The following is an 11,924-nucleotide window of genomic DNA, read 5'->3' as shown; positions in this document are numbered from 1 at the left end:
TTAGATTCTCAGCAGTAAACATCACATTAACACGAGTAACAGAACTGCAGAGACAGCAGCTCGAAAACAGTGTTCTTTCTATGTTAAGTATATAGATAGTTTGAAGAAAAAAAGGCTTTATCAATTACACGAGGGAAGTCATCTACAGCCTAAGAAAGGTAAAAAGAAAGAAAAAGAGTTCTCTAAGTTCTTTGTGCTCCTAATAACAGTTGGTATTACTATTACAACAGGTGTTGGTTATGATTGCAAAGTTACTTACTGTTCCTTTTAATGTTGAGATGAGGGTTGGAGTTGGATGTGTGGACAAGGCCTTTCTGGTTCTCCTCTTGTCCAAAGAATCTTAAGATCCCTTCTTTGCTTTCCCAGAGTCAAAAATGTGCCTGCAATCAAATCAATCATTTTTCTTAGCAGATTTGTTGGGTAGGATGGCAAATCCGGTTCTATTACCGTGGTAGTACTTACCGAGGGTGAAAGGAACAATGTATAACAAAGCTGGTTGCCCATGTCCATCCATTAAATTCAAAGCTACGTAAGTGATGAGTAGGCCTAAAATGCAAAATGAACAAAGACAACTTCAGAATATCAACTTTTGAATGTTTAGTCCCAGGCTTTTGTTACGTCCTATCGTAAGTACAGGAAGAACACAAACGAGCAACAAAAGAAAGAGATTCCAAAAAAAGAAAAAAAAGTTTTTTTGGAGTTTGTCTTACATAGGTAGTGTTTAACAAACCTGTGCCATAAGCAGTCATTGCCCAAACAAAGTAACCTGCTCGGAGTTTCTTTTTTGCAAGCCAATCATATCTGCATAAATGAGGCAATCCACCATTTAGTTCCATGGACGAGAGACTAGCATCAGAACTCTTGCATTCCACTTAAAAGAACTTGGAGATTTTCATATGCAAGTGGTACTATTGCTAGGAATTATCAGAATGGTACAACAGTTTCTGATGACAGTTTGTTGAGAGATAGAGCGTGTGCATATATTTCGAGTTGAAACTATCAAGTTGCCGAATTTGACTAGTTTAATATTGACCCACTGAAGTCAAACTTGCTTCAATCCTAAATGTAGGAACAAAAAGAAAAAGTAGTACTTGTAGTTTCCTTTCACCTTAGTGAGAATGCAACTAAAAGTCCTGGCAAGATAATATCACCAAATCCGATAATGCTGTACCCTCCCCAAGGATCAAACATCCGTGGAATCTTTAGCAACATGGGAATACCATCTTCCCCACTCTTATCTCCGCGAGCAACCTGGAATTCCCAACAATAAGACAAGGTCTCGAAACAAATAATATTGCATATGAAGAACAATGGAAAATGGGGATGGCTTTAACAAGCAACTCACCACTATCATAACACTCTCGTGGAACCACCATTTTGATACAAATACCCAAAAAATGTCGTATAAGAAGGCACAGCTAAGGAGCACCGTCCCAACCTGATAACAGAAAACAAATTGAATACTTAAAATTGGAGTTTTCAATTTATGTGTTCTACAATTTCCAGACCCAGTGTTCATTTTTTTCTAAAATTTCCAATTATATGCTCGTATTCCAAAAATCAGTCTAATGGAATTTTCCACAACAATGTTAAATGTACACACAACGGTTTAGCTCTGGTATTTAGCAAAATAAAAGGATTTCTAGGCATAAAATAACCAAAAGCTGATCCTAAGTTAAAATTTAGTTGAGCAAAACACTTTCTAGAAAAGATATGGTAACATCGACACTTATATTTGATATATGTGAAATTGTTTGTGATCTCAAAGTTGATTATAGATAGGAGACAACAATTAAAACAAATTTATTTATTTTTGTAAAAATTACCTTGAGATTAGGAACTCGAACGATCTGGAGGACTGTAACTATGAGCGCAATACCCTGAATAAAAGTGGGAACAGGAAGTCATTTCAACGAAGTTTTAAAGAAATCACATCAAACAAATGAGTGGGTCTTGTAAATGTGATATAACTCTAACTAACTATAAACATGAACTGTAACATTAATGTGGGTCTCTGATATTTAAGTAACTAAATTAAAGCCTTGGCTAGTGAAAGAGCTATCACATACCCTAGAAGATCATCATTTCAAATCATAGGTAGGTTCCGAATTATTAACCACAAAAGAAAGTTATTTAAAACCACAGAGCTTGCAGATTATTTTTTCAATTAAATTATTAATAGTGTCTTTTAGAAATCTGTAATTTATCCTCTCAAGTTTATAAGACAGAAACAAAGAGACGCATAATAAATATTCTTATATTAGAAAGAGAATCAATTATCATATTTTTTTAAAAGTATTCAAATCTTTGGGACTAAAATGCAGCTTGAACATCAGAAGAAGAACCAATCCACGGACATGTTGGCACAAAGAGGCATATGACCATGACCAGATCATTTTTTTTTATATGTATGATTACAGAAATGGGGTGACCAAATATACTCTCAGAACTTGAATTATCACAATAATTGATTACTTTTTTAAGAAAATACACTTTTCTATAAATAGAAGTAGTAATAATGATAATTTTAAAAAATGAAGAAACAAAAAAGGTTCAAAGACACAAAGTACAAACTCCTAAAGGAGTGAAAAAAACAAGCGACCAAAAACCAGAGTAAGGGTAGGATTGGGAAATCTACCGAAGTGGGAATAGACTTTAGAGGTAGTGCTAAAGGTACAACTGCAAGGAACATGGAGTTTGATGGATGGTGTGGAGGAGAAAATAAACATGGCACTATATCTTAGAGGCTTAAGTGCAGTAGAAACTAGACCACTTCCAATTAAAAAGGAGTACGATGAAGTGAGTTCAAGAACTTTTCTTCTCTCTTCTTAAGCCACACTCTTCCTTCTGCCAAGCTCATGCATGGGAGTTCTACATCTTTCTAACCCCGTTCCCTAGTTTTTTTTCTCTTTGAAACAGAAACATAATTTTTCATTCCCCCCGTAAGTGTGTGCTCTCCAAGATCATATAGTTAAATCATCACTCAATCCAAAAGCTTAAACTTATTAGTTATTATTAATTGAATGTTATATCAATACTTCAACACTCTTACTCATTTGCAATTGTAGACTTATAGAATTTACAAGGAGGGCAAACAAGTGATTGTCTAACTGGGAAGCAGATGAAACTAAGTTACATGATTTCTCAAACACAAAGCATCCTACTTTAATACCGTGCTAAATTACCACTCAAGTCAAAACCTTAATCCTACGGGTTATGTAAATTTAAATTTCTTCTAGAAAAACCGAGCTTTTATCAAGAAAAATATAAAAAATTTCAAGGACATACTAATTTTATCCTCTTGTATTATGAACTGATTTTTCTTATCCACCCAGAAAAATGCTTTCTTTCTCAATTTCCTATTCGATCTAAATACCTTCCACTATAGAAGAAAACCCACAAGTTGTCCCAGTTTAGAAGATACGCACTATTAAACCAGATGATTTTTCAACTAGACTTCTACTGAAGAATCAATACTAAAGAGCAGGGAGGAAGACAAAATCTCCAGCCAAGCCATGCCAAGAAAGGTGAAAAATTTATACATCAAGTTGATAGGAGAGCAAGTCACAACTGAATATATACTAGAGCATTGAATATTATTCTGATATTAAATTTTTTAATAAAATATATATTTAAAAAAAAATGGAAGTAATGACTAACATTCGAGGCTAAACTTAGGAAAATTTTAGATGCAAATGAAAAAGAAACAAAGCAAGCAAATTGGAAGACTGAAAATAGCGATTTCTTACAAGGATATCTTGGCCTATCCAAGCAAAAGATTTTTTGCGGTAACAAGCCCAAAGAACAGCAAATGATATGCAGAAAGGAGAAACTGCCAACGTAAGATGTGACACCGCTCCAAAGAAGGGTACTTTGATATATGACTCAGCAGCATGTTCAAACCATCTGAAACTATAGTTCTTATGCCATCAGTTTCATCCCACTAAAAAATTTAAGAAATATATATTATGCAAAAATTCAAAATAATTCAAAATGTCATCTTTTCTTTTCACAGATACCCACAGAAATATATTATATGTTTTTAGTACATAATTAAATTATATAAATATTTGAATGGTATTATTAATTTGAACATTAATTCATTATTTAATAATCTGATAGGTATGTTGATTGGGATATTATAAAGATACATCCATTTAGTTAGGAAGTTTGCTAGACTTGTTGTTTTAAATAGATGGAGTGTGGATGGGGAAGGACAAACAATATCTTGGTGAGTGATAGGATTTGAGAGAGATCTTAACATTGGGAGGGTCTAACTACCTCGAAAACTTGGTTTATCTTGTAATTTCATTATCGTTTATCTTTCAACGATAAGTATTATAATTACACAAGTTTTATAGAGTAATCTAACCATGTAAAAATAAATATCATATGTTTACACAAAGCTGATATCATTCCCATAGAACTAAATAGGATTATTTTATTCTCAGGCATCTAATAACCATGGACATCCATTTAATTCTTCAGCCAAAGGGCCTAACAAGAAATCATATATAAGAGAGCTAGATTGTGATGAATATCTACTGCACTACATCTGTAACCTAACTAGGCCCATAGGAAAGATTTTGGAGGGAGAAACGCTCACAAAACATATAGCATGCCAAACGAGAGCGAGAGAATCGACACTCCTTGCTTCTTCTTCCTTAAGCAAAGCAGTAATAAAAATTGAACCATGCACAAGTGAGGGAAAATACGTACCATGATAACAAAGCCACCAAGCAAGTTTGTAGTCCCTGTTAGAGAACATAGATATTGTGAGGTACAGTCCCATCACACCAGTAGAAATATTATATTTGTTAAAATATCCTTTATAAAAAAAAATAAACAAGGAACAAGTTCTCGTTAGTGTACTGAAAAAGAATAAAGGTTTAAAAGATACAAACTCTCAGAAGAGAAAAAAAAAGGTATGAACAACAAATACAACCAAATAGAGATAAACTTTCAAGTAATTAAATTATAAAAAAGCTCTTCAAACATCTACAAGTTAAATTTCTTTTTTCTTTTTTTATGAGGAATTCTTTTGTACCTGTTAATTAATGATCAACCATTTGAAGATTCTGACATCTTAAAACAATTTACTGGTGAATAATATAAATTGATTCAATTTTGGACATCATAACATCCACAAGATTTCATAGACAATTTTTTATTGATACAAAGCAAGTTGTCCATCTAAAAATCCAGAATAAAGGGAAGAATGGGCAAACCTCTGCACCACCAATGCAAAACAGAACCACCAGAACATCAAGGAACCAGGCAGACATTAGTTTGTAGAGCATAACCAAGAAACATGAAGCAATCACGACAAATAGAATTGCTGCTGTAGTGTTAATATCTATGTAACCACTGGAACCAGTTGCTTCCATCTGCAGCAACTCATCTGAACCATCCTGCAGATGGAGTAAAGTCCGTCAACTATTCAGAAAGTACCAAGTACGGAGTACCCAAGGAGAAACTCATGTGAAATAATAGATAGATTTGGAGAAGAGCTGTGGGACCTTCAACAGCTTGTCTTGCTCAATAGCCACTTCTCTTGCAGTCCATGCAGACCAATAAGAGGCCAACAAGACAGTACCAACAGCCATAAGCCATAAAAATACTTCTGCAACATCTACTACTGGTCGAAGCGGGGAATAAAGTTGCACAGATACTGAAATAAGAGTAAGTTCGCACTAAAATTAATTAAAATGGAAAAGAAGGGGGAATAAAACACAAAGGAATTGCTAACCACAAAATCGGTCAAAATTAAATGCACACCTGAGATATTGCTTTTCAAATCCTTCTGTAAGCTTTCACCAGCATCTTGAGGGAGCATAACAGCAGGTATGCCTATGGTTACATCAGTTTCATTCTCCTCACAGACCATCTTGAAAAGTTCTGAACAAAAGAAAAAAGGAATTCTCTTTTTTAAAAACAAAAAATAACTTTTAATAGATTTTTGCAAGAATTTAAGAACTAACCTCCAGATTGGACAGTGAGTTGAACCATTCTATCAGTTACAAAAATAATGAAAAATAAAGTTCATCAACCAAACGGACTTGGAAGCTTGAAAGGACTATAGAAGTGACATCAGAAATGGTGGGCCACAGATGCAACAATATGCAATGGCAACAAAAATCTAAACTAAAAAGGAAAGAAAAGAGGCTGACGTTGAGCAAGCCACAGTAGTTTGTTAGGAGACTTCCTAACAAGAACCAGATCTGAATATATTGAAATGTAACTATGGAAAAATACAAGATAATCCAAGTTCAAGGTACTTGAGAACCCTCCCTCTTGAGCATACTAACTCAAGCCTTAACCACTCAACTAATGCTACCTTCAAACACTCCTCCTCCCTTTATTTACAACAAAATTAAGTAACTAACTTTCCATCTAATTACCCTTATGCCCCTTAATACTAATATACTAATATTCTTATCTAGGTACCTAACATAGTTTCAATCTTACAATTTACAACAAGCTAGATAAAGTATAAGGACTCATAGAGAAATCGTTTTCTTTGAGATAAATAAAAGAAAAGCATTTATACATAAATCCTGCCCAAAAGATTTGTTTCTTAGATAGGAAACGGAACTTTCATTGGGAAGTATGAAAGAATATACGAAACATACCAAAAATAATAATAATAATAAAAAAAAAAAAAAAAAAAAAACAATAAAAGGAACCCAAATAAATAAGAAAAAGGCTTCAACTTAGAAGAATAAGGTCTCACAAATAATTATAGTAAGACCATAGCCACTGAGGCTAAACTCAGATATTAAACCTAACAACCTCCTAAAACTCCTTCACAAATTTCTCTGCCTTGAGAAATTTCGTGATTCCTGTCAAACCAAATACCCCAAACAAGTGCAAAGAAGCAAGCCTACCACAAAAAATTTCCCTTCTTTCTAAAGGAGGAAAACCATAACCTCCTCTTAGTCCTCTATCATACTCATAGCCCGACAAATCTCACTTTTAATGCCTCATATTTTTGTGCACCGTGGCCCCAATGCCTTTTTTTTGGCTCTCCTGGTTTATTCTAAGACTCTAAGTCACATCATCCAATAAGGGGTTAATTACCAGTTGTTGCACATGAATGGTCTAGGAAGGTTATCTATCTTTCCAGTTCAAGGTTATCGTCAGTCACCTTGTCCCAAAAGGAGTTAATTTCCAATTGTTGTTTTGATCAAGGAAGTACCCTATGTTTAAACCTTTCAAGGTGAATATTAAATACATCTTATGTATGGATGTGAAAAATGGACGAGATATTGTTCATTTGAAAGAAGGTTATAAGACCTGGGTATGTGGATGGGGTAAATTAATTCCCATGGGTTCTTTAAGAAACTATTTTCTTGATCATATAAGATAGGATATCCTCATAATGTTTGACAACAATGATAAGTAAGCTTTCTTTTCCAAGAAACAGAAAACATAGTTTAGGATAGTGTGTGTGGGTCAATTGTCTTCATAGCCCTTTGATATTTGACTTTTAAGCATACAGATTTTGATGCACACTCCTTTCATTCAATTGTTGCTTGATCCTTCCTAGAATGAGAAAGGCGAGCTTCTCCAATGGTTGGATTGAAGTCTTTAAACTTATTTTCAGGTTAAGAAACGACAGGACTTTCTAAGATGAAACATTGAGCAGATTTAGTCATTGGTTCAACTTAACACTTATAGTTGGGGGGAGAGCATCTAAGTCTTGTGAGTTCTGTGCCATTCCCTTTCTTTAATATTACTTAGGGTATATCAGAGTTGTGTTTTGGTCCCTCTTCCTTTGCACATCATGCTCTCTTACACCGTTATTCTTAGTGAAAGTTATGCTCATTTCATAAATAAATTCTTGGTCACTTTTTGAAGTACTGAAATAATAAAAATACTAACAAGAGCGGGAGAGATATCCACAATTTGTTGCAACCATTGTAAAAAAAAATTATCTCAAAAGGTCTTGTAGCAGAGTGATATGAATAAATATCTAGTCATAGTTTGTTCAGATCCTTTCGTCATCAATGGCTTAATATAGCAAGAATGATGAGGAAAAGAAAATGTTGATACCTTTACTGTTATTAATGATAAGGATGGCTGATGCATTAGCGGCCTCTGCAATATTTGCCTTATTTGTGAAACTACAATTTCCACGGAGTACTAAAATGACCTCTCCAGTCAGCTACAAGCACACCAAACATTTCAACTTCAAATTAATGGAACTTTAAAGTATAATTATCTTTATATGCATCAACACAAAAAACCAACGACCAATAAGATGTATGTTTCAAATCATACTTCTTCTTAACATCTAAATTAAGGAAAATAGATATCAGAAAAATCTTACCTTATTCCTGGGCATACTGCAACAATCAGGAGGATCTGCCAGAGCAACTCTAGTGCGGGTGGCATGTTTCTCCTTTGATTCTAAGGATGGGCCAAATCGTGCACCAACACCAACATATTCAGTGGCTTCTACACCATTGACCCAAGTAGGGACTTTCACCTTAACAGAAAATCAATGGACTACAATATGAAATAACCACACATATAATTGTAGGAGAAACTGAGAACCATCCTCAAAGTCATCACTGTTTGAACAAAAAATCAATTCTACCTCCAATCTCCGTCCATTGAATCCATCTAACTCTTTAGTTCTCAGTCAGTACATACATATAACAAGATACAGCATAGCAAACAAGCATCATTTTATTTCGTTTCTTGTTACCATGTTAGCAGCGAAATAGAGGAGCAAAAATGAATCATCAAAAACATTTGAGAGACAGAGAGGGAATAATTGAGAAACGAGAAGAAAAAATAATCATAAAAAACATTTAAGAGACGGAGAGAAACAGAGAGGGAATAATTGAATGAAGAACCTCTATAAGCTAACTAAACCAGACACATAAATCACAAACAAACTACGAAACCATCAAGTCCCAACTTTTCATTTCTTCAATTAAGCCCGCTGTCCCTGAAGGGGTTCGTCCAATTTACTTATAGACAAGTAAGCCAATAACCAAATTGTCCAACCATCAAATCTACACAATTCAAGTACCAAGAACAAGAAATTCAAATTGAAACTTCCAATTAAGTGAACTTTTTAAAAGAAAAAAAAAAAAAAAAGAACAGCAGTAGAGAAGAACCACAAGTACTAACCAAAACGAAATTATTCTCACAACCAGGACGTGTAGGTGCGACACTGTCCTGATGAACTATATCCCCAGCTGAAACCAAGCTCAAACTCAGCATCAAACCCAAAAGCACCGTAGTAATCACATCTCCCCGCGAATTCATCACGGCCCAACAATCCCAAAACCGATTCCAATTCCAAGATCCAAAGCAAGAAATAGGGTTTTCTTTTTACAGTTTATCGAAGAAGCTCACAGGAAGCTACAAAAGAAGAAGATGAAGAAGGAAAAAAGAAAAAAAACCAAAGAGAGAGAGATCGCTTCAAGCTTCAGTCTTTACTTTGATTTTCTAATGGGTCATCATCGTTATGGCCATAAGTGAAACAAAAAACGAATAGAAAACGCCGTCTACAAGAACCGTTGAATTGAACTGGTTTCTTTCCTTCTTCGATTCAACCTTTTTGGGGTTTTTGAGAGAGAAATGAATCCATAATCAATCCATAGCCGTTGCTGTTTATTCGTATGATACACGCGTCACCATAGCGTGGGAGAAATTGCAGAGTAGCTGACTCCATTATTGTCCTTTTCCCAAGCTCACGACCTCCATTATTGTACTTTTCACCATTCATGATTTGATTTATATTTGGATAATAACTTTTCTTTTCCCTTAAATTTAATTTCCATTATTGATTGTCTCAAAGGAGTTTTGTTAATTGGTCTAATCACAATCACCGTTAAAAAGCTATGGCATGAGTATTAATTACACTCTCTTTTTAGAGTTGGAGCAAATGTTTGATTCCTGGTTGTTGTATTTATAGATACGCGTTTGTTTCTTAATTACTTGACTTTATTTGAACTAGTTTAACTAAGGTAAGGTAAGTTCATTCGAGCAAATTTGGTGGATATGATGAGTGTTCGATTCTTCTATATAGGTATCGTTGAACTTTTAAAAGAAATATGGTAATGATAAATGTGGATTCACGTAAATAATAAAGCTAATATATTTGTTGGATTTTGATTAATATATATATTTGGAATTGATTGATTTGTTTGGATTATAGAATTGTCAAGAGTGAGAAACACGAGTTATGTGATTGACTTAAAAAACAACTAACAACTAACAGTGTTATATCAAGTTAGGTGTGGATTTGTTCAATGTAAAAGATTGTTAAATAAAACATGTAAATTTGGACGAATATTAATTTCTACCTACATTACCATTAGAAGTAGCTTTGAAATTTGTAATTGGACCAATTTACGCATTTTGTTATATTTTTTGTTCAGTTAAGAGCAGATGCTTGTAGTTTAGTCAATTAAGTTCTTAGATTATTATAGGGTTTTATACTCGTTATTAAAATTTCTTATGAAAATTGTCTAATTTGTTAGATTTTATCGAAATTTGATGCAGGATCAATTTTATGAAGTTATGAGTCTAAATTGATATGTTTATAAATGCTTAAATATTAATTAATAGAATTATAAGTTTCATTTCGTGCTTTAGTTGAATGAACGTGATTGACGATACAAGTTGGTACTTTACTAAATTTTGTAGTTATTTTCGTTCACCTAAATTTAGAGATGTAAATTGATAAATTTTATGTGATTAATTTCTATTTCTCGTAGAAAATACTTTTGATTGTTAAAAGGGTTCGGTTGATTGACTGTCGAAAATATTTATAAATTTAGAAATTCAAAATCTATACTTCTAAAATATGTACTTCTGCAGTATTTTGTAATTGATTTTTCTTGTGTTTCGATTATATTTTCAAGTATTTAACTTAAAAAATAAGTTATTTTGAGAAAAACGAAGCATTTGAAAGTTACTCGAAATAGTTTTTTAAGTGTATTTTAAACCATTTTCACAAAAATAGGTTTTTTAAAAAACATTTTTTTCTTAAGTCAATCCAAACGGTTTCAGTGTAGTTATAAATAACCAGATTATAAATGCAATAGTTGCTTTATTTTGCGTTTTTGCGCTATAAATAATTGTTTACTTCATTACTTGTTAGAGACAAAAATTAAATAATTATGAAGTTCAATAATTCGTATGAATAAGCTCAAACTACTTTAATGTTGTAATACCTTAAACTCTAATGTGTGTACTGGACTTAATGTGCTTCCTACCCCAATCCAACCTCTAACATCTTTTTTTTATTTAGTTAGGTTATCATATTCTTTTTATTTTTCAAAATTTATTATTATGTGGGACCGAAAACATGTGATGTTTATAATATTACAATTAAGACGTGAAAATGGATATATATATGGACCTTATTTGGTAACTATTTGATTTTTTTTTTCATTTGTGAAAATTTAGTATATTACCATTTCATTTTATTTATCATGGTCTTTATATCTACTAAGATAGCCAAATTTAAAAACCGTTTTATTATGTTTCCAAAATTTGACTTCATTTTTTAAAATATGAGTAGAAAGTATACACTAAAGCAGAGAATGAGTGTCGATTAACTTAATTTATAAGGTTAAAAATGAAAAACCAAATAGAAACCAAAGAGGAACTTGAATTGTAGGTAAGTAGAAATAAGAAACACTAATATCTTAATCATTGGAATTTAATCCAATATTTGATCAAATAATAATTACGAGCAACTTGATTTACCATTACTCTTATGTAAAATGTGTTTGGAGGGTAGAAAGAAGATTAAATCGTAAAGAGTGAAACTAGTGGAAAAGAGGGTTGAGTTGAAAACTGTAGAAACAAATGAGTTTGATATTATAGATCGAATAAAAAATACTCAATTCAAACACAAATTTTAGGCTACAGTACAATCTAAACTCATTCATTAC

At 33.0% G+C, this 11,924-nt stretch overlaps 1 protein-coding gene across 1 annotated transcript; it reads right to left on the bottom strand.

Annotated features, from left to right (window-relative positions):
- LOC103497713 (signal peptide peptidase-like 4) lies at positions 1-9,708 on the bottom strand. The gene is made up of 14 exons (XM_008460004.3): positions 9,145-9,708; positions 8,333-8,491; positions 8,056-8,167; positions 5,779-5,898; positions 5,520-5,671; positions 5,229-5,411; positions 4,720-4,754; positions 3,750-3,912; positions 1,827-1,880; positions 1,346-1,438; positions 1,109-1,251; positions 731-801; positions 463-546; positions 1-380 (listed from the first exon to the last, which is right to left on the bottom strand). Exons 1-14 carry the CDS (start codon positions 9,280-9,282, stop codon positions 268-270), a joined length of 1,620 nt encoding a protein of 539 aa, XP_008458226.1. The 5' UTR covers positions 9,283-9,708; the 3' UTR covers positions 1-267.
- Positions 9,709-11,924: the final 2,216 nt, after the last annotated feature.

Source organism: Cucumis melo, chromosome 11 (genome assembly GCF_025177605.1).
Source record: "Cucumis melo cultivar AY chromosome 11, USDA_Cmelo_AY_1.0, whole genome shotgun sequence".
Classification (NCBI taxonomy): Eukaryota; Viridiplantae; Streptophyta; class Magnoliopsida; order Cucurbitales; family Cucurbitaceae; genus Cucumis; species Cucumis melo.
This window is presented reverse-complemented; position numbering and strand designations above follow the sequence as displayed.